General features: G+C 38.2%; 1 protein-coding gene across 2 annotated transcripts in view; it reads right to left on the reverse strand.

Annotated features, from left to right (window-relative positions):
• The window catches only part of stxbp5l (syntaxin binding protein 5L), a 252,949-nt gene that overhangs the window by 191,309 nt on the left and 36,707 nt on the right, over nt 1-24,933 (reverse strand). For both annotated transcript variants that reach the window (XM_052148848.1, XM_052148847.1), the window contains exon 2: nt 16,568-16,665. In XM_052148848.1, the coding sequence (XP_052004808.1) occupies nt 16,568-16,665 (98 nt within the window). The remainder of the gene's footprint in view (nt 1-16,567; nt 16,666-24,933) is intronic.

Raw genomic sequence — 24,933 nt, forward strand, 5'->3', positions numbered from 1 at the left:
ACAGCAGCAAATTATCACATAATAGTTTGATGACAAATTGTGAATGTGTATGCCTGTTTCTGAACAATATTTTTGGGGCACAAAGTTGCTAAAAGAAATGTCCCTAGAAGTAACCTACATCTGAAAAAGAAGTTTGGGGATAAAAATGATACATGACAACAAATAATTTGTTTTCAACAAAAGTTTTGGTTGGTCTATAGAAATTGCCTTATAATTTAAAGCTGCATTGTGTAATTTCTGTGTCTGTGATTGTTTCCAAACCAGCTTGATCACACAGTAAAATCGGAAAGAGTAGGTCGACCATTCTTTAGCAAAAATCAGTTTATGCTGACCGAATCTTAAAACGCTGCCCACCGTGGTCAAAGCGGTAAGTTTTGTTGGGCGCATAGACACGTGTTAACTCCATTTATGTCCAGGAGATGTCGCCAAAAGCTAGTTGTGAAGCGAGTTCCTTTCAGCTGTAATAAAGTGAAGAGGAATATATATTTTGATGGACTATACCCCCCAATCGAAATCCAAACCTATACCTAACCATTAGAGGAAAATGTAAAAAAACTTACATTTAACAAAAACAAAAAATTGATGACCCACTTTTGATACGGTAGCTAGGTAAATACATGTGTGCGTCTATGATATTTAATGTTCATTTATATACACAGTTTCTAAGGTGCATGTGAGCAAATGTGTGCATTTAACAATCTCTTTCCCTCAAAATATATCCTTTCTATAAAGTAAACCATGACACACATGCACACACAAAAGAGGAGGTCTGGGATCTCGTCTCTGTCTTTGTGGAACATGAGCTGGTCAGATGACAAGTAATGAGTCACAATGTGGGCTGGTGAATAATCTTGCTTTAAACACACTCATACACCCACACACACATACACACACTGACCTGTGTTCTAAATGTGTGAGATATGTGTTTTATGTAAAGCTATCTGGAGATTGTGAAGCTACATCTTTAGAAATGTGATTCATTCACTCTTCAAACAGGAAGATGTTAAACTGAACAGTCAACACAGTCGAAAAATACCACAAAATCCAACAAAAGTATTAATGCTGAATTTGATTATGGCATGCACTACTGGTACTTAAAGTTGAAGAATATAATTTTTTCAATTTTAAAATAATTTCTAAAATAAACATTGTTTTTATCAGTCTTCTGATTACGCTCCCAGTCAACTGTTGATCAAACAAACAGATAGTCCTGTCCCTAGTCATGGCAGTGTTTGAGTCGCCATTGCTTTAGTCAGTGTTGTGTCGAGCTGATATGGTCCAAACAAACAGAGGAATATTTAAAGCATCACAGAAACACAGGGCCCTATTTTAAGATCACTAGCATTAAGAGCAACACTACGTCATAGGTCATAAGTGCAAAGTCAGAGGGCAGATCCATAAAATGTTAGTATTTTTGTACAAGCACGCACTTAGTCTAGGCACAAACTGGTTTGGCGAAATGCACAAATGGGCTGGATTAAGTGTAATTTAATTCTGAGGTTGTTCTCTGGGATTTCCACCATCTGCATCCTACTAAAAAGTTGGTAGTGTAAATGGACCGTATGCTATGAATTAAAAGAATAGAAAATGTGCATTAACTGCATCCTTGATGAATGCCAGGAATATTTCTATAACAGTGACACGCTCCTTTTATACACATAGAAAATGTGATTATCTTCGGAATTTGGATGTACGCTCAGTTAAATTATAGGTAATGTAAGTATTATTAATCATTTTCATCTACTGACACACAAATCATGGCTAGTATTAACAGTGATTGTATTGGCACACACTTCACTTCTACTGGTCGATTTTGATTTAAAAAAAATTTATTCATGTATTCAACCACCAAAAAAATTACACTTCAAATGAAATTAAAATATAATCACAATAACGAAGTGGTACAAAAATCATGCCTAATCCAAACATGAATTTCTCCTTCCACCGCTAGCCCCTTTTGCATTGACTTAAAAATCAATCTCAACAACATGTGGAAAATTAATGGGCTACAAATTAAATCATAAATACAATTGTGTATATACAATAATAATAATAATAATACATATAAACATAAACATAAAAATAATAATACAAAAAAATAAACCATGACCTCTAGAAAGTTTAATAGAAATACCGGAACAGGAACTGAATTTGAACTTTGCGCTGTGTTAAGAGATGGTATTGAAAGGACTTAGCGCAACAATGTAAGCTCAGCATAGTTCTAGCGGGAAGAGTAGCAGCTGTACATCATCGCACACTAGCTGGGTAATTCCCAGCTAATCACATGTAAGCCATTGCTTTATAAGTCTGCTCAAAATATATCACATTGCTGTTTCAGTGTGCTAACGCAGGTACCTCCACCACCCCACCCGTTGAGTCCCGTCCTGCATGGGGTAGTCTCCTCGCCCCTGCCTCCAATCTCCGGCAGGATATGTCGGTTCCGAATATTACAACTTCGGACCTCCAGACGGGGCCTACACCAAAGAGAGACATTACTTTTCTGTTTTATATTCATCAAATAAATGTCATCTTCAATTTCACTCAAGTCTGCGAGTCTTCCTGATAGAAACCTATTTCTCAGGAAAATAGTAAATTGCACTTTGTGCCACTTCATTAACATACAATACACACACAGTTTGCACGCATACACCCACAATAGCGCAAAGACTCCCACCCATGTTTTGTGCTTGCACAAAAATTGCACTAGAATTAGCGCACTCACGAAAATTTACGTTGCACATGGTCGTGCATCAATAGAGCCCATAGTGTTCACAGATTTCGAGGCTGGAATAGGAGACAGGTTAACATCAAACAAGCAAACATTTCAGCTTTAAATGTGCAGAGACAACTTTAAGTAATTCGAAGGTTATTTAAAAAAATATATATATATATATATATATATATATATATATATATATATATATATATATATATATGTAAAGGGATCCATGGAAAGGAACCGGCTTGATAATATGAATAATGGTTTAATAATAGATTCAAACAAAAGACAAACTCTCTCCCACATGATCCTCTGCAGTCGACCTTTATCGCTCTTGGAGGCTTGATTAGTCTAATACGGGACCGGGTGTGTAGGATCATGACCCGGCCCCGCCCTCCGCCCTGCCACATTCTTCCCTCGTTCTCTCAGGCTGGGGAGCCCCCAGCATGACGTACACCCCCTTTCCCTGGGGGAAGGCGTGCCCTAAGCCCCGTCTGCCGGCAGGTCATCCCCGTCTACCTGGACGAGGAAGGGGACAGGGGGTGGGAAAAAGAAATAATTAAACTGGGGGGGGTACTTCCTGTAACAGTGTAGTACCCCCCCCCCAAAAAAACACTGTAAAATTTAAAAGAGAGGGAAAAGGCCAATGCAGAGCGGCAGTGAATAGGCTTCTCCGAGGCCTCTTGGAGGCTTGATTAGCCTAATACCGGGCCGGGTGTGTAGGATCACGACCCTGCCCTCGCTCTGCCACATACATATATATATATATATATATATATATATATATATATATATATGTAATAAACATTGTGACTCTGTAGCTCTTTCAAAACACCACTCTGTTTGTTTGTGGTCCAACATGTCAACTTCTGACCCTAGGAATGGTCACACTAGATTTTGCGAATGTGGGAGAGCAAAACGCAATCTTAAGCGAAGAAGTTTTGAACAATGGAAGACAAGGAAGAGTTTGAGAATCCTGTTCATTATATTTGCAATGCTGTTTGGTGCCACTAGCTGTGCAGAAATAACACACTTCAGTTATGAAAATTTTTAATCATCAAAAGATGGAGTTTCATTAACAAAGTTTGGGAGGTGCAAGTTAATCTAATCCGACCAATTACACTGCAAGAGCAAAAGTATATAAACAGCTGCTTACCTCTACATCATGTAAACCGTTCTGTCATTTGGCCCAGCCCATTTGCCCATGAACAGATCTGACGATCTGACCATGCTACAGCTCACTAAAGCTATATGCAGCTTCTATCCGAACAGAGATGAGCCGAATTCAGCTCCGCAAGAGGCGGGTCGAGTGCCAACATACAAACGTGTCTCACCTCCTCGTAGCATTCAAGCTCACCTCACTGCACAGCTCAAATAACTATAAAGCAAGAGCTTCTACAAACTTCTATTCATCTCTAGAGTATAACATGCCATTCTCTCCTCCAGCTCAGGACAAACGTTTCATGCAGATAAAATTATTAGTATTCATCAAGTTTTGGGTGCCTTCTAATTTCATGACAAACCACAACTTTAGATGACGTTGTATGTATGCACATTCAAGCATGTATTCTGACATTGCTTCACATATGTCCTAGACATTTAATCCAGCAAACAATTACATTTAAGGCGTCCACAGACACTACGTTTACTGTGTCTCCCTCAACAAGCTTTAGTGCAAACGTGTTCGCAGGTGTCTTGCAACACCTAATCACAGGGAAATTCAAAACATCTTCCTAGAATTGCTTTTACAAGGGATCCCCTTTTACAATCTTGGCTCAACTATTCATCTTTTACCCCAGTCACCAGTGCCATTAAATGCTAGGTGTTTCTGCAAATGCATGTTTTACATATTACCATTTACATAATCCATAAAAGTTATATTATCCATAACCCATACCTCAAGGAAGCATCAAGTAGTGGTAGCTCTGCTTCCAATGTTTCCAACAATGTACACCCACTATCAGAGTGCCTGTCTAGGCTGCTATCTCAGCAGAACGCAGATGCCTGCCCAACATCGAGCCCTGGCTGTAATTAAATACATTTAATATGTTTAATATATCTAATAAATGGGAATATTAAAACATATATTAATGCCCATCAAATTAAATATAAAATAAAAACAGAAAAGATCAGATACCATTAGAAATATATTTTTATTCTACTACACTAACACACTTTTCATTCCTCCTGCTGTAGCTTACTTCCCTAAAGTCAAGATCAAATTTATTTTATGAAAAACTCTCCTTGAGCTGATGCGTTTTCATATTATATTTAGTATGGATAATAGGCGAATAGAGACTTCTCCCCTCACTTGTGTTCTTCATTGTATTTTCAGATTTGTTTGCCATTGAAATGCAAGTGCCAGTTTTACAGGTAACACACAGATGTTGCACTATAAATATGTGTCGGACTGAGTTGTACTATTCCCATCATGGTCTATTTTAACCGTCATATTATTTTAAATATCCCTGATCCCTAGTATATTTGATTTTGTCTTGATAGTCAAAATTTTCAGTCAGAAATGACTTTACATAATAATGTGAGTCTGATAAAACAGACTGAAGTTTATTTATAATTCATAATTTGCAGAGTTGTTATTTATGTTTCTGGATGAGAGTGGCAGAGCACGAGTGGTATCTTTCCCACACACACATACAGCATGGGCGCGTGGTTGAGAGAGTTAAAAAAAAAGTTTAAACTTTTTTAAAAACTTTGAAAGAGTGCACGCTGCCTCTCTCAGCAAGAATAATCACACATAAGGACATGTATGCTTGAAAACTGATGGCAGTATCAAATACACAGAATGTAGGATAGCACTAACTGTAGAGATCATATCATTATGAAGAAAAAGCCAAATCCCAGACATTTATAGGCAATTTTGAAATCCCGGCTGGACGCTTTTTTTCATGTCTGAAAAAGAGGACATGTCTGGGAAAAAGAGGATGTATGGTCACCCTATGTTGCTTTATTTGTTTGCTTGTTTGAGTAAATCATTTATGTGAATCAGATCAACAAAGAGTACATTTAATTTATACTCAAGCCATTCCTTCTGCATCAGCGCCACAACCACAGCAGCCCACAAAGACCTGCCCGAGCGCCAAATACTGGGCTTACTGGGCCGCCGGTCATCTGACGCATATCTTATCTACATCCATGCCAACCATCTCCAAATCAGAAAGGCATAACAAGCCCTCATCAGCTAATCACAAAACATTCATAATTGGGGTCAGGGGATGCTTGCTTCATCATCATCAGATCACTAGGCCGGCCCAACCATTTGGATGCTAGTCCAGGAGCCCCCCGTTCAAATTGCTCGACAGGCCCACCCAGTGTAAAATAACTCATGTTTATTTGTATTGTGGGCTCTCCCGTTCAAAGCATGGGAGGACTTCCTTGTTCAAATGCAATGTGGGCCCCGATTAAATGGCAGGTTGGCCTTGCTTGCTCAAGTGGCCACTGGCCCTTTTCCTATTGGGTTAGCCCGTTTGCTGCATGGGCCCATCCCGTCGAACCAACCGTGTCTTTTCATTAACAAAGTTCGGGAGGAGCAAGTTCATTTAATCTGACCAATCTGATCAAGTCTCGAATAGAGCCTCGAGTCCTTCGCCCAGGACAGCGAGCCAAATACATTTAACTATTCTCAAATGCAGGATTACATTAACTTGCGAACTACTGAATTTATACTCGCAATTGGCTGCTAGAGAATCTTTCCATTTTTTTACCAACTGAATGAAAGCTATGTCACAGTTTCAGAGAGAATACAGCTATCAAACTTGCTCTCTTTTCATTCTAATCGGTGCAGGAATCAAAATCTAGCATTATCTACATGGAAAGCATATTTAAATGACAGGCATGTCCCTCGATCAAGGGCAATCACTAATTATAATGATGACTATAATAGATGAACAGATGACTGATTGCAAAAAATGTAAATGTGGAAAAGGACAATGGATAATAGCCCAGTGCTAGAGATGTTTTTCTGTCCCTGCAACCCTCCTTTTAGATAAAATAACCATTTGCTGCTCTGCTGCAGTGGGAGTAAAAACTGGATATGACAGAAATTTGCATTTTCTTTCAGGTAAGTGCAAATGTACTTGTGTAAACATGCATAAGTATGCCCAATGTTTCTCAAATGTTATTTAAATGAACAGTTTACCAAAACAATTTCTCACTCCAATGTCTTTCTGAACTATTATGGCTTTCTTTCTTTTCTTTCTCTTTTTTTTTTCCATACAATGTAAACATATGGTGACCAGGGACTAGCTCCAAAAAGGACCATATAATTAGTCCAAAAGACTTGTCCTTATATAAAAAAAATTCTGAAGCCATATGATAGCTTTGTGTAAACAAATGAGAATAATAATTTAACTTGATATTGGCTGAAAACCCTATACCCCTTAGCTCTCAACTCCAATTTTGCCTTAAATAGAAAAAAGGATAATAAACATCCAAAATAATTCCTCAAATTAAATCCAAAAAGGTTTGTGAGAGAGTTAGGTTTAGAGTTTAAAGGGGAGCTTTGTAGGTGTGTGTGTAGGTGAGTATGCCCTGTTATTCCAACCATAAAATTTACATGAGTTTAATTAGCAGCATTCACTATAAATCAGTTTAAAATCAAATGTAATTAAGCTCTTTGCATGGGTCCCTTGCTGCACTATGAGTGTGTGCATCTCTGTCTGTGTGAAATCGTGTGCATATCGTGGGTTTGGCAACAATTTCTGAGTTCACAACACAAAGATTTGCTAACGGAATGAATACTAATGACGTTGAGAGCAATGACATCATCCTAATATTTGTATACTGAATTCTGATTTGTTTGCTCTCTTGCTGGCAATAGATGGCATCCATTTAACCATCTATTGCCAGCTTCACACTGCAAAAACTGTGATTTATTCTCACGCACAGCTGAAAGAAAACAAGATGCTTAGTGATTAGTATCATCACAACAGCAAAGCAGCTCTGAAGCAACATTTCATTTACACAGAAGAACCAAAGCCTAAACTTACCTAAAACTTTAACATCAGTCACAAAGCTATTGCATAGTTTTTGCATAGCCAGAAATGCATGTTTTAGATTTGTGTGGCCTGAGCTTTGACTATCATATAAAGTCTGGTCCATGTTGCAGCTTATCCTGACCAAGAACCACCTACTGAGATAGAAAGAGATAGTCTAACCGGCATTTAAAATGACAAACCACAGTTCGCTATTTTACAGTATATGACGTTTAGGAGTGGGTAAACCTAAAAACGTATGTAACTCAATGAGTAAAGGAGGGTCGGAAATAAACTAGGGCTCTGAAAAAAAGTGACACTAAAATGGTCAAGAAATTCTAAATATGGGGGCATAAAAATGTTGCAATAGTTTTGTAGGCTATATGTTAACTTAATAGCCAAAACATTTGAAAATATGTGAATGAGTAAAAAAAGTGATCTTGGAATCTGTTTAAATTACAATCCACATTATGCAGTGTAAAGAGCAGGCATTATGTAATTATTTAAAAATGCCTGTTGATATTATAACTGAAATATTCCCAAATGAATTGATATTGTATCAAATTAAAATAGGAATCTACTTTAATCAAATTAAATTGGGAAAGCAATGCCAACATCAAGCTCTACAACTCGTATTTGATGTTGATATAATTTTATTGGTGAAAGCCTACAGTATCTCATTATTCAGATTGAATTAATAGCTTAAAGTGAAGCAGGGCTCTACAGTGTGAGCATTTCACTCACATTTGCAAGTGAATCTATACAGTATGCAACTTACATTTAACAGGGCCATCATCATGTTTTCAATGGTTTCAAAGTAAACAGAAAACTGTTCCAAAAAGATTTTTCAGTTTTTATTTTTCTTCGCTGCATTAGTTAAGTATTTTTATCACTGGTACTTTTAAAGGAGTGAATGAAGAGGTGCGTCTGACAGCACTCTGTGCTTTATGTGCTGTTAAACTGACACTGACCACTGCAGTCAGACAGATGATGCTTTAATATATACTTGCTGCAGAAAAAGGTCCAAGTTCTTTTAAGCGCATCATTCTGCATCCAGGATGCGTTTACATTGTTTAGCGCCGTTCTGTACTGGAGCGTGTTTTACATGAGGACTCTCTCACATGATAGTTTTTGCAATGAAAGGTTATAATTATTTAGCCTATTTGTTGATTATCTGTCAGTTCTTTTTTGGAGGATTGCGCTGAGTAGCAATATATACAGTATATGAAAAGAGTCTGTTCGGTGTCAAGTTGACATGCAGCCTAATTATACAGGGTACCTATACTGACTAGTCGATTTTTAACTATGCAGTTTTGCACATCAATACTTTATGCTAATAAAATGTTAAGCCTTCTGGGTAAATATCATGTAACAATTATAATTCATGAGGGAAGCTTTCACTTTAGAAGGACTAAATCACAGCAAAGAGTAATCTCTAATAAAATGTGAGGTATTTCATGTGCGCCTCAAAGAAGACATATTTAATTAATAATTTGAATTAGAATTATAGCTTTTAATATAATGCTTAACATACCATAAGTTAAAATACATTCAACAAGTTATGAATGTCATGAATGTTTGATATACAGTACTGTATATTTCCCTGTATATTCATATTTGAATGTTTATAGACTGATCTGTTAAGCAATTCATAATTTTTGCTAATAACTAATCAAAGTTGTTATTAACAATACATTTGTGTTTATCAAATGTTCATAAGGTGATTAGCCACGTCTGCTGGCTCATGGCGAGAGTGAGATTAACAACAGCACTTTCTCTTTTTTTTATAAGTGAAGATTGTGCTGCTTTGTCATGTATCATGTCAGCCTACATATTATCTTTCTGATTTCTGTAGTAATTCTTAATTACGTTTATCAGCACCAACTTATGCACACAGTATGTTATGTTGTGACACAGTAATGTAAAAAAAAAAGTATATTATTTTTTAACTTTAACACAACTTTGTTTCCTTGTGGACAGATAAAAACCTGTGCACTATGGACCTCGGTTATCAAATAAAGCAAGCCAAACAGATTGGAGCTTTCTCTTTTGATATGGCTCTTGCCCTTTTTGTATGCTATATGCCAACTGAAGCTATTACAATGTTTTAAAACTAGATTTACGTATGGGAATGATTAACAAATGAAATATTATGTCTTGTCATGACAGAGTGCAGAAGCAAAGAAGAAAAAGAGGAAATGCATTTGAAAAACTAGAATAAGAGGAGTGGTGTAAAGATGCTAGAGCAGTAAATGAGAGAATGTGAAGAAGGGGGGGCAAATTGTCTGCAGTAAAGATGGCACAAGTGACGCTAACAGCATCAGCACTAAGATCTCAGTGTTACTCACTGTCACTCTGACCCCACACACAAAAAATCTGTCATTGGCTTGGTGTTTCTGTATGTTTCTGAGAGGCTGTTTAGATGTGCTTGAATAAGTGTGCAAGTGTGTGTGTTTCTCCCATCATTCCGACATTAACTAGACAGAGGCTGCGGTGAACTCTGAACGTGCCCTGCCTTATAACGAAAACAGTTCCTGCTCTTTCACAGTCTCTCCCCCTCCCCCTCTCTCTCTCTCTCTCTCTCTCTCGCTCTCCTTTCAAACAAAAATGAGCAGAATGAGAAAAAAGGATGCAGAAGGTTATGTGACTCCTCCCACCTCTGCCATCTCACTATAATTCATTACCACTCCTCTACCAATTCCTCTACTCATTTTCTCTCGCTATTTCCACTAGTCTGCTTTGATGAGAATCGACAGCTTATCACAGAGGAGAATTCTATTACCTGTTCACGCGTAGATGCTCACACACTCACACACATACAGAGAAATTGGAGCAAAGTAAAACTATCTAAGAAGTGCACATGGAATTCAATCACGTCTTTGAACACACAGACACACAAGTAGAGAATTCTATTTCCAGCAGCCTTCCGTTGGTCAGTAATCCTCTCTTCAGATCCTCCTATGATAAGGACTACATCACACAAACAGCAGCCCATACAGCACAGATGTCACAGAGCAGATCTTGGCAAATAATACAAAAGATGATAGACACAAACGCTCGTTGGCATAGATTTAGGAGACCGGCCTCATTGTATGAAACAATGAGAATTTCCTCCCTAATAATGGGTCTGTCTGTTTTTTTTTGTGTGTGTGTGTGTTTTTTTTTTTTACAATTAGCATGTTTACATGCACAACATGTTGAAAACTATTAAAAATCTGAATATTACAAAAAAAGGTAAAATGTAGAATCCCATGTTTACATGTAATTTCAAATAATCAGAATATAGTCTACTTTTGACATCAAATGTAAACAGTCATATGCACATTTCCCCTATCCGTTTTGCCCAAAACAGGAGCATGTTTAAATGCTTTCAGCAGGAGATGCGGTTGTTGACATGGTGACATTGCACAACCATTAAAGGCATCCGTGTAGTGCTTGTTCAATGCACAGAAGTTCCATACCCCCCCAAACAACACCTGGAAGGGGGCGAGGGACCAGCGAGCCCATGGGCCCAGAGATACCTTAAAGCGCCCCTGCTTATTAAGCATAACTGGTGTAAGATCGGGCATCACAGTTGAAAAAACATTTTATGATAGCTTATAGGGTAAACAGAGGGTAAACAGAGGCCAAGAGCAAAGCTTTTGAAATTAATCAACAGAATAGTGTCTACATGTGTGTCACTCAAATATGCATTGTATCACAGCACATAAATCCAACTTAATATGAATGCCTGCCATCCACACAAAATACAGAGCACTAACACACAAGCAAGCAGCTGGCATAATCTGGTTGTATTTTGGTCCAGACTCTAGACTGTTACATGAACATGTCAATTGCATTTTGTCAGGATTACTTACTGTAGGTTAGAGGTTGAACTCATTTCCACATGGGCCTCAGTTACATTTGTTAATATATTTGTAGAAATGGAATTTGAATTTGAGTTAGATTCAGCTGTTTTTGCTTCTATTAGATCTCTTCCTCACCTCGAGTTCAGATTAACTTTATTGGATTAGTATGAGATTGATTCTTTGTCTACATTCACAGGAGCTTGTACAGTTAGCTGACTGCAGTAAAGTGAATGGCGCACCAATTTCAGCCCTGCATGCTGCCACCCTGCCAAGTTCTGCATCAACACACACATACACAACAGAGAAGCTTCAGACTCCATGCAGAGATTGCTTTAGCATGGAGTCTTATTTTTTATATATTTACATGTGTATGTGTGTTATGCACTTGTCACCCCTCAGTATCTTCCTTTCTAGGCTATTAAGAGAATTGCAATTTGAAAATATTGACAAATCTTTACACAAAAGAGCACAAACACACACACACACACACACACACACACACACACACACACACACATACAGTACATGCATGATTTTAGTATTCCTCTATAAATCTGACAGTGTATGCAGTGAGTGCACAGAGACGTTGGCAATCAATAATGCAGTGTGAATGTTTAACTTTGGGCACTCTCAATCAATACAGAGCTCTGAACAAGAACAAGAACTAAATATACCATTCTGCCCAGAGTCAGAGAGAAAGATAGAGAGAAAGAGTCAGGAAACAGAAAGGGAGGAAAGGCAATACACAATGGCCTAAAGTATCTGGACACCCCAAAACTACACCCATATGTGCTTAAGCATTTCATTTTAAATCCATGGACATTAATAGGGATTTGGCCCTCCCTTTGTTGATATAACAGCTTCCACTCTTCTGGCAAGGCTGTCCACTCTATGTTAGAACATGGCTGCAGGGATATTCTCCCATTCAGACACAAGATTATCAGTAAGGTCAGGTGCAGATGTTAGGCAATGGAGCTTGGCTTGTCAGCGTTTCAATTCATCCCTAAGGTGTTCAGTGGTGTTCAGGACTGGGCTTTGTGTAGGCCAGTCATGTTCTTCAACACCAGGCTCAGTAAATAATTTATTTATGGACCTCGCTATGTGCACTGTCAAACTGGAACAGAAAAAGTCCCTCCTGCCACAAAGGTGGAAGCACACAATTCTCTAGAAAGTAATTGTATGCCATACCATTAATATCACTGGAGTTATCCCTTATGTTATGTGGAAAAAGTCCTAACAACTTTTCTGTTTGGGTCAAATAAGATCCAGTAGGGTACAGTAGATACACAGCACACCTCCATTTTGATAATAAATATGATAATTGGCATAGGCTTGTTTTTATAATTGAATCTAACATTTCATAGTAGCTTTTAAACTGAAGACCTCCAACTATATGTCAGTGCTAGTACTATTCTTTTACAGTAGATATACAGTAAGCCCATATCTTTGAGTAAAAAAAAAACCTGATAATTTGAATAGTTACACATATTATCTCTTTTAAATAAATGCAGAATCATTGTTTATATTTGAAAAGTTTTTATTTCAGAATATAAATGTCCGCCCAGAAGATAGTCAGTCCGAAAGATTGAAAAATCCTTACACTTCCATTGAAAAGGTCCCCACACTATGGATCTGGTTGTCCTAGTGATTTGGGGATGGTCTTTTTTGGGCTAGTAAGCAAACATCTAGCAACCATTTATTAATGCCCCAACAACCACCTAGCAACACCAAGTAACCACCAAAAACACCCTGAAATTGCATAAATATAAACATATATCATAAAAATGTGAAATGCTTTTTTTGTTGTGGAGAATCCAAAGGCATTGTATGTGCAAATCTATCACTCAGTCAGTCAGTTGTTTTGAACAAATAATCAACAAGTCTGTGTTAAGGATAATAATGTATATTCAGGCTTTGTTTTGGTCATGCAACCCTGATCAGGCATATTTCAGAGAGATATATGGATGCTAAGAAAAAAGAAATGAGAAAGGCTCCAATACAGAGGGGCACAAAACCACACAGTGCATAAATGGGCTAACCTTAAAAGCATTAAAGAGACTATATGTCTTGCAAAAGGATTTAATAAGCTGAATATTGTTCAATCAGCAAGCTAATCACATACAAATGCTATCCAAGAACTTGCATCTCTCAATTAATTTGAAAATTGTGTCTCCCGTTAAAACCACCACCACTAAAAAATATGAATGTTAGTAGTCGACCCCACTGCATCATAGAACAATGATGGTTTGCAATCTAAAACCCTGCATGCATTGAATTCTTCACAATAGTCCATGCCAAGAAATTCAGCAGATCCAAAACATACTCCCCCCTCCTTATCATACAATTGGAAAGAAGGATAGACAGACAGAGAGGCATGAAGAAGACAAGGTGAGAGAAAACAAGTGTCAGATTGAGAGAGAGAGAGAGAGAGAGAGAGAGAGAGAGAGAGAGAGAGAGAGAGAGAGACAGAGTGTTAAGTAACACTATCCACAGTTATCATCTACAGTAATGACAGATCCATAATTAGCAGAAAGCTAATTCACTGTGATGTTAAATTGGCCTACTCTCTGTCTTTTCCACTCCCCTTTCTTCTCATCTTCATCCTTTCATCTGTGTGCCACAGCTACATTTACGTATATGCAACCAAATAATCAGTTTATAAACCGACTAATCGGATCGAAATGTCTTCACGTAAACAGCTCAGTCAGAAAAGAAAACATCCGATTGTGCTTGATCCAAATTAAATTTCCATCTGATTGAAAGGGGTTGTGTAGAACTAGAATAATCCATTAAAAAATATATAAGCCATGTAAACGTTTGCATCCAACTGCTTTCTCAATCGGATTCTAAAATAACTTGCAGAGCAGTGGTCCATATGTATGATCCATCCATGTGTATGATATGAAACTCATCACAGGAACCTAAATACAAAGCAGTGACAACATGCATTATTAAGGTGTGTGGGCTCGCACTGAATATTCAGCAAAGCACACATGTTCTTTCATAACATCAAATAAAACAAAAAAGAACGTTGTGTCATTCTTAATAGAAACTTTAAGTAGCAGTTGCAGCTATATGGAGTCCTGTGTTCCACTGCATGCACACGTCTTCACTCATTTCCTCATGTTGTAACCATTATTTCTAAAGCATTTCTTCTTTTCCATAGTGACAGTCGATACTACGTGACAGATTAGGAAAGTAAATGTTAGAACTCATGTTACATGTATTACCCACTGTCTATTAAGTAGAATCTGAGAAAAAATTAATACAATAAAATAAATAAATATCTTGATAGCCTATTAATAATAATATCTAGGTTTTAGACGTAGGTTATTTATATCATTCAAGAGTAAAATCTCTTCTTCTGAAAGTTTTTTAACACTGCAAGCACACCTTCATTTGCTGTATTAAATGACTTTTTTCTTAAATGATTAAATGCTCCATTCCGCCATCATTATTGCTTAGTGATTTTACCGCAGCTGTTGCTTAAGTATCTATATTAGTTTTCAATTCTACATTTGTAAACACCTTTGAGGACAACAAGGACAACTCCCATCCACCTGTCTTTACTTCATACTCACATCCAGGGATGCCAGCGGTTATATTGGAGGAGGAATGGGAATGAGGCAAATAAATGCCAGACTGGATATTGGATGCTGATTCGAATTCTTCGTTTGCCAAGTAAATTGAGTAACAGAAGAAGAAAGCAGTTCTGGCATATTTTTACATATCTCAACAAAGCAAAAACCCCAATTATGGTGTTTGGTGCCTTACGCGGTGGCTTTCTCAGCCTTTCTCCTCTTCTACAAAATGCGTCGACTGATGCTGTTTGTTAGCACAGAAGTTTTGTTCGGAATGAATGCAATGCAAATGTAAACAAATGTTTGTATCGGAATGCAAATTTAGGGTACATATAAACAGTACTTTTGGAATCTGCAATTTGATTGAATTTATTTGAATTTATGAAAATTATTGCATGTAAACTTACTCACTGTCCACCAAGATTTTGAGCTTCTCGTCTCTCTACCTGCTCTATTTGACCACTTTGACAGGTGTGCACACTATCCTGATGAGCAAGAGACCTGCAATGGGCAAAAGCCAATGAAATATAGAGAGAGCACAAGATTATTCAAAAATAAAATGAAACATCACACACGTCTCCCAAACCACTGTCTCATCATTATTTTCAGCTATTTTTCTTTTCCTGTTCCATGCAAATCAGTGTAATATCATGCACAAGACCTTTTTCATGTTGTTTGTTGACATGTTATCACAAATAAACTCTCCCGTTGCTCCGTGCATACATTTGTGAATGAATTTCGGGATCGCAGTTTCATGTGGGGGACAAGTTGACGTATGGTTGATTCACCCAGTCTGCGATCTGTCATGAAGTTGAGGCACCAACATGACAGAATACAAAAGACTGTGCGTCACAGACTGCACGTCGTGTAGTGTACACTTGGCTTTAAAGGAATAACATTTTCTCGTGTGGTTGAAGAAATAAATCACACACACCACAAATGAAATCACACATTTTACTCTTCTAAATGTTAATCTAAATTGCGGACACTCTATTTTGTGAATTTATATTCAGTGTCTCTATATTGGAATTAGTATTTGCTTGAAATGCTGCAAAATAAAATTAAATGCAGGGCTAATGCTAATATGGATTTTGGTAGTCACCAATAATAATGTCTTGGATTTCTTAGTAAAATATATTTTTTCAACTATATGGAAACTGTATGTCTCACTCTCTCTGTCTCTTTCCTGTCTGTCTTTTCTCTGTTTCTGTCAATGATTTTACATTAGTAACTGTGTGCAGTGATTCCTCTGGGAGTCCGTTAAACGGTCTTGCACCCCTCTATGCCGCAGTGAGGCATTTAAAGAAAGGAAACATGACAGCATTCAACCTTACCTCAGTCAGCATCTATCTCAAAGCCCCGAAGTCCTCCCATTGCCAAAATTACACTGTGGAGGAAATAGCATTGAAGCACAGGGGGAAAGGATACAGTCGTACACCTCCGGAACGACAGCCGATGGCAAGTATCTTCTGCACCGGGTCAAATGCCAGAGCTGTGGGGTGACAGGGAAATCCATGACGCACCGTCTACAGGGAAAGATAAATCATGAAAAAATTACGAGAAAACATGGTGGGATACATCAAGAAAGAAATAACCCATTTCAGTAATGTATTCCTAAACAACAGTGATAAAATCTATTGACTGCCTGCTCCCACTACACTCCTGACTTTGTTTGAGAACACTGCAAACAAGCAACTTCACAAACAACATCACAGCTGGAGCTAACACTCCAGGTTTTTGCCCGTCATTGTGCAACCACCTATTTCTTCCTATCTACTCCAAAATATCTTCTCCTATATTGTTCCTGTGTGTGTAAAATGTCCTTGAAGAGTAGCTCTGTCTTACACAATGTTGGGAAAGGTACTTTGAAACCCTATCTTTACAAGCTACAAGCTACTCATAATTTAAAGTAGATAAATTACAGAAAAACAAAACACAGTTACTTTCAAAACACAGTTATATTTTTTACTTTAACTTTGAACTTTGAAGAAAATTATGTAACAATCAGATTATTTAATTATATTTAAAAGTTGTTTTATTTGTAATGATCAAATATTATTGTTTAATTCTTTAAACAGTTTGCAGAATTAAATAATATCAATGATTGTTATATATTCAATTAGGGTGACAAAAAAATATAAGTGACATTAAATTGAACAAATGATCTTATACTAATAATAAACAATAAATCTAGTAACCACCATGTTATATAACTGAGTTGAAATGTGATGACTAGCAATTAACAGAAGCAATTAAGTAAATATTTCACCTCAAAAAAGGACTGTCCTTTTAATTAAATTCAGTGATTAATTTACACGAACTACTTAATTTACATTAACTCTCCGACGGAACCAAATCTAAAAAATTAATTGGAGTTCCCAGTACAATATATGATATAATAATTTATTTTAACTGGTTCATTTATATAACAACTGGCATGGTGGTGGCATAGTGGGCTAAAGCACTGAACTGGTAAGCAGAAGGTTTTTAGTTGGATCCCCACAGCCACCACCATTCTGTCCTTGAGCAAGGCACTTAACCCAGGTTGTTCCAGGGGGATTGTCCCTGTAATATGGCCACTGTAAGTCACTTTGGATAAAAGCATCTGCCAAATGCATAAATGTAAATGTAAATATAAACTGTCACGCTACTTGAAAATTAAGTTAAATCTGTTAAGTTAAAAACTGTTCAATCATGAAAAGAATATTTTTACCAGTCTTATTCAACTCTTTCAGGTATAAAGTTCTGAGATGTATTTTATTAAAATACTGTAAATTATGGTTAATCAACATCTGAATGTCTGCCTCATTCAATGCTTTTAACCACCAACTGTTTATCTACACTCCAGTGGAGAATGGTTTCCAGACTTTCACATTTATAGTTTGTTATCAACCTTGGAAGCAGAGTGTCCAAAGTCAGTGGGAAAGGATCACTCTCTACAACTTGCACCGACTTGCTAAACTTAATCAAAACTGAGCTCTCCTTCCCCCACCCGAGGCACCTAACTCAGTCTCTCTTCCTCCCAGCTTAGTGTCACACAGTTTTCATTGACAACCTTCCATTGTAGAAAAACCTAACCTTCATGACCAATTCACATTTATGGACAACATTGCGATAATTGCTTAAATAGCCACTTCATAGTACACAACACTGGCAAAACTTTCGTGTCTCCTACTCTACCCAGGCTCCAGTTATTTATTGGCAAGATAGCTTGCTACTCATGGGCATATCTGCATCTCCGAGAATGAGAAAATACTCCAGCTTTTTGTTGCTCATTGTGAAACCATTAGTTTCTTTCCATCTCCTCCAAGATATCTTCTCCCATACTTTTCCAACTGTTCAGCAGCTCTTCTCTATAAAAGTTTAATATAGCCTGTTCATTAGAACGCCACTACTCGAAAACTCATTCTGCCAGTCCCCCTCAACCCTTACAAGTCAAAATGTAGGAATTCAAATAAATTTTAAAGTTTCCAAGAACAATCTGGCTTTAAATGTTGCCACTCTACCTTGCTTGAAAAAATTGCTTAAATTAGTCTAAGCTAAATTGCTGGTCTTAACTGGTTTTAGAGGGGTTTTGTGCACTTTTCATAAGGTCAGGCTGGGAGACCAACTACATAGCTAGACCATCTTAAACCAACTAAGACCAGCAAACCAGCTAAAGCTGATTTATGCCAAAATCATTGCTTCACATCTCAGGCGTAAGGAGTCATTTAGCAGACACTTTTATCCATAGCATCTCACAGTACAAATGAGAGGGAGACTCCACTTGGAACAACCTGGGGTTACACGAAGATGCTCAGGAACTCAATGGTGTTAGCTCATGTCTTGTTATTGTAAACTGAACTAGCATCCGTCCAGTTACTGGCCCTGATATTAAGCTACCATTCCCCACCACATTTACCCTCTAGAATTACACATTACACCTTTACTCAGGTCTCCACACTGGCTGCCCAATTCAAAGTCAAGATGGTGTTATTTGCCATTAGCAGATGGAAAACTGTAGGGACAGTTCCACTGGAGTACCCTGAAGCACCCCTTGGAGTGCTTTGCTTAAAGACACAACAGTGATTTTGGGAACGCATTAACTCATGGGTTCAGTTCAGTTCATCCATTTCTGTTAATAAGCCTGCAGCCTTTGCAATACAGGCCCAAGTCCTTGCCTACACTGTTAATGAGCTTACTCAGTACTTAGTTTACTAAGAGTAAGGGGTATGGGTTAGTGTTTACTTGCAAGGTCAAGAAGGCCTTCAAGTTGAAGGGGTGGGTTCACCCCTATTGATGAGTTGAATACATTCACTAGTAATTGTTATAACAAAAGGTAATCAAAACATATTTAATCGTGTGCATTTATTCAAGCAAGTGTTTCATTGTGTTAAAGTTTTAGGCCATTAATTACTGACACAAATACATTCCTAGCATACACAACTAAAAGTATATTTCTGCCTAACCTTTCTCTGTTGACGTATTGTTCTATTGTCATGTTTGTTCCAGCTGGATAAGGCCTGAATCACATTGATGCCTGCCTCAACTTTGAGAAAAATGTTGTGTTCTGTCTAATAATGTCATTGCAGGGATTGTTTGTAGTTCTGAGAATCTGGACAGTGTGTCTAAATGGAAGACTCATCTCTGATCCATTTCTGCTTACCAACTTGACTTAATGACTTAAAAATGTAATCTTTGAATGATTGCATTCCTGTAGTTAAACAGAATTATCTGTACTGTTCACCTATCAGATATCCATACTCATAAGAGATGATGTCAATTCATTTGCATTTGCATAATTATGGTTGTCTCTGTAATCTAAGTTAGTTTGAGGTTAGATTCTCATTTTCTGTTTCTGTCTATTACCTTTGGAAATGTGGAGAACTTTGTCTTCAGTAAACTCACTCTCTCTCTCTATTGAGTGAACATTCTGGTCTCTTTACTGGGTTTAACTGAATTTCCCTACAAAGTGGAGTCTTAAATATTACAAGTTCTAAGCACATATATAGATCATGCCAAGTCATATTTACCATAGGGAGCAAAGCTAATAGTCAACTAATGTAAAGCTATTTAAATTTGTTTTATGCAAATTACTTCATTTGCAGAAACCACGCATTAAAAAAATAATATACGTCATGTAATATGCTGCATGTCTATTGTCTTATACTTATCCACTGGAACAACATAAAAATTAGCTTTTAGCATTGTTCATTGTGTATTTGCTACAGTTTGACTTCTGTAATTTGTTTTCAACATGAATGTATGACATGTTGTAAGAACTCATGCCCAACATAGATGTAGGAGTGTAAGACTGATGTTGTATGTGTATGTGTACTGATAGTTAGGGAAATACTGCAATAACCTTCCACAAACCAATAGTTGGAAACAGTCCACATATAAACATTGTCTACTTGTTTGAGATGGAATCACCTCAACCTCTAGTTAAACAACAAAAGCAATTAGTGGGATTCAAAGTTCTCAAGCCTCTCACAAATGAGTCACTCATTTGCCATCTTACAAAATGAACGTTTGCTTTGACTCACTTGCAGCAGCCTGCATTCTTAGTTTTGAGCTGAGATGGTGAGGGGCCAAATTCATATCATGCAGCTCAGGGTCTGTTTTATTTGGTGCACAGAAATGTACAGAAGCTGTATTCTGAAATGAAAGAAAGCAGGTTCTGTCCACAACCACCGGTGCTGAAAGCATGCAGCAAGAGCTATCCACAGCCTGCGGGTCTGTGCTAGTGCACTGGCGCTGTCCACCACAGATGGTGCTGAAATCCATCACACATGCAGCTCCAGAGCTGTGACGCAAATTGTGACACTGTCAAAAGGATCAATTATGCCAGGAATGATTCTGAAGATTACTGTAGATTGGTCCCTGCTTGGGAAAGTGAGAGAGTGTAACATATTCAAGTCCACAAGGTAATATTTTATATATGTCTCTGTCATCCTCTTGACTTTTGTTTCACCTTTCATGCACTCTTTCTTTCTTTCTTTCTTTCTTTCTTTCTTTCTTTCTTTCTTTCTTTCTCTCTCTCACACACACACACACACACACACACACACACACACACACACAGACACTTCCCTATTTGTTTGGCTCCCTTATGAAGGTGCGTTCATCAATAATTCATATGCATGGCTCTGGACTGATGCAACTGTGTACAGGATGAATGAGCAGGATGGAGTGATCACACATAGGAAGAAAGACAGGGATAGAGAGCGAGAGACAGTGAAAAAGGGAGAAAGTAATGATCCATTCTTGGCTATCAAGCAGAAACAGAGCTGTGACGAAAACCTTTGTCCATGTCCAAATTATCTCGACTTGTGACAATGCCTGCAGGGTTATTGTCTGCTTATACAGAGATTTGGATTCAATCATATGTCTGATTGGGCGTGGCTGTGTTTGATGTTTCAGGGTGTATGTGTGTATGTCCATGCGAGTGTTCCCTTATCTTCTCTATTAATCAAACAAGTCCTAATGAATGCCTCAGCGTATGGATTTTCATTCAGTGCTCTGCTTTATTGCAGACTATTTAAGCAACCCCCTCCCATTCCTGCTTCATCTTCATCTCCTGCTCTGTCATTTACTCTCTCTCTCTCTCTCTCTCTCTCTCTCTCTCTCTCTCTCCCCATATGGATATGGGCTGTTGTTTCCACCATTTAGCTATTCAATCTCTCCACTCTTTTTTACTACTCTATACTGTTCTCTCATTCTTAAAATGAAGTGTGTGTGAGTGTGTGTGTGTGTGTGTGTGTGTGTGTGTGTGTGTGTGTGTGTGTGTGTGTGTGTGTATCAAACCATTCTTCTCTCTTTCTCTCTCTCTCTCTCTTATATAAAAATCTCACTCATTCACTCCCTTGGTAGCTCCTTCTTGTGATTCAATTTCCTGAAGCTACAAACATAAGCCTGATACAAGATGTGAAAAAACACGAGCGTCCTCTTGCAAACACACACAGAACCACAGGCATACGAATTCACACTCGCAGCTTTTTAAAAATTGCAGAACAAACTAGCGTGGTCACACCACACGTCTAACTGTTACAACCCTGCTAAAAGTGGGGAGTTTTGCCAAGAATCAACCCAGGCTCACATATGCTGTGTTGCCCTGAAAGTGTGTGTGCGCCTCTTCGTGCCAACCTCTTACAGAAGAGCAAACTCCAAATAAACTTTCTGTTTCTCCAAGTCATTCAAACAGGGTATAGCAGCTTATACATGATCTGTAGATCTGTCTATTTCTCTGTCTTTCTTTTATGTTAGATAATGCAGAATGGAATCTTATATCTCCAGTAAAGCCACTGATCTTCTAGCAACTCGTACTTCCTTTGGTAATTGATTAGACTAATGGTATTATTGAAATGAAAATTTTTAGACAATGCCTTTTTGACTTCTTGTACTATGAAATATCCTAATAGAAGTTTTTTGGACTTCCAGCACAAGCTCATCCTTGTCAAGATGGGCAGAGTGAATTCATAAGAATGACCTTAAAGTACTGCATCTGTGGCACAAACAATCATTTCAATTCATCCTTTATTGTGTATAAACGAATGGGAAATGTGTTTAAAGTAAATACATTTATAATGTAAGCACACTGTTTCAAACCATAAAAAACCATAACACTTAAAGCCTTAGAAGAGGAACAATTCACTCAATAATGAAAGTTCTCTCATCATTCAACCTCTCAAACCTAGTTTTCTTTTCACTCCTACATAATCAAACTTGCCATGTTGTGTTCAGTTATGAGACATACAAGAACCAATGTAGTTTGGTTCCACTGATGTCAAACCTTATGAAAACATCATTATGTCCATTATATAATTGTCTGTGGTTATTGACGACATGTCACAGATGTGATACATAGACAGTAAGTTAAAACACCTAGGAATATTCCATTACTGAGCCATAGACACGCACACACTCATTTCCCGCAGCTGAAGTAGGGCAGGTGGTCTGAGTTTGGCAGTTCTGCATCCTTTAATCATGGGCTGGAAAAGAGGTTGATACACATGGGGGTGCTGACCTCCTGTCTGTCCCAGCAGGGTGATGCGACCTGGGGCAGGAAGGAGACGCAGGACCCCTGGGACCTCCCTATATCCATGCAAAGGGGGTGGATAGTGCAAACAGGCCCCATACAGGCTGCAAAGAGAGTCATTTGACATTAAATATACATAGTACAGAGAGAGGATGAAAAAAAACATATACTGGCCCCAATCTTTAAAGCCTCATCCATATTTCAAGCCCAGAAGATCCATTTTCCCTTGCTTTTGCTTTCACTTTCACTTTCTTTTTCTCATTCTATATCTCTGTTCATCTCCTTTAGTGTGTATTCGCTGTTTGTTGTGGACAATATGTTTAATTCTGTATTCATGGAATCTTTAGGAAAGGAGAAGGGAGAGAAGAACATATGGAACACAAGGACACCTTAGCGTCACTGATGTCATAGAACTCTCTAGAACACTGAGCAAGAAATTCTCTCTTTTTCTATCAAATTACATTTCACACCAGTCTTTCTCCATTGCTACAAATTTTACAACGCACACACTCACGCACACACATACAGAATGAACTCTCTTTCTCATTCATTTACTCAGCCTCTTCCATTAGAGTGGAGAGTGGGCGAGTCTAGACCCCAATCTAAAAATAGGCCACACATCTAGTGCTCCCATGCACTGGTCTGTGCCTAAGACTACAGATCTTGCTCACACACTTGTGTTCTGTCTCTCATAAGCATGCGCACACACACAAACCTGCAACACATTATCATTTAAATGATAGAATAGGTATTGTCGGGGGCCTGGGTATCTCAGTGGTGAAGAATCTGGCTACCACCCCTGGAGTTCGAATCCCGGGGCGTTCTGAGTGACTCCAGCCAGGTCTCCTAAGCAACCAAATTGGCCCGGTTGCTAGGGAGGGTACAGTCACATGAGGTAACCTCCTCGTGGTCGCTATAATGTGGTTAGTTCTCGGTGGGGCATGTGGAGAGTTGTGCCACGGTGGATGGCATGAAGCCTCCGCACATGCTATTTCACTGTAGCAGTTTCAAGTTCCTCGGTGTCCCCATTACTGAGGAACTCACATGGTCTGTCCACACTGAGGCCGTTGTGAAGAAGGCTCACCAGCGCCTCTTCTTCCTGAGACGGCTGAGGAAGTTTGGAATGAACCAACACATCCTCACACGGTTCTACACCAGTACTCTAGAGAGCATCCTGACTGGCTGCATCACCTCCTGGTACGGCAATAACACTGCCCACAACTGCAAAGACCTGCAAAGGGTGGTGCGAACTGCCAGAAACATCATCGCAGGTGAGCTTCCCTCCCTCCAGGACATATACACTAGGCGGTGTGTGAAAAAAGCTTGGAGGATCATCAGAGACTCCAGCCACCCGAGTCATGGGCTGCTCTCACTGCTACCATCAGGCAGGCGGTATCGCAGCATCAGGACCCGCACCAGCCGACTACATTATAGCTTCTTCCCCCAAGCAATCAGACTTTTGAACACTTGATCTCTCACGATAAACAATCAGCACTGCACTTTATTAATTATCATCTTGTATCACACACTGGACGATCAAATATATTCTCCCCAATTCAACTGTATATATATATATATTATATACTCTTACCCTTATTTTTTATTTTTATTGTATGTGTATTCTATATTGTGTGTATTGTTTACTGTACATTTTATATTGTGTTGTGTAAGTATGTGTACATTTGTTAAGTAAATTGTGTTGTGTAAATATGTTGTTTATTGTAATTGGTACTGCTATGTTATTCGGAACCGCACACAAGACTTTCACCTACTGTTG

The sequence above is a fragment of the Xyrauchen texanus genome, chromosome 18 (genome assembly GCF_025860055.1).
Source record: "Xyrauchen texanus isolate HMW12.3.18 chromosome 18, RBS_HiC_50CHRs, whole genome shotgun sequence".
Classification (NCBI taxonomy): domain Eukaryota; kingdom Metazoa; phylum Chordata; class Actinopteri; order Cypriniformes; family Catostomidae; genus Xyrauchen; species Xyrauchen texanus.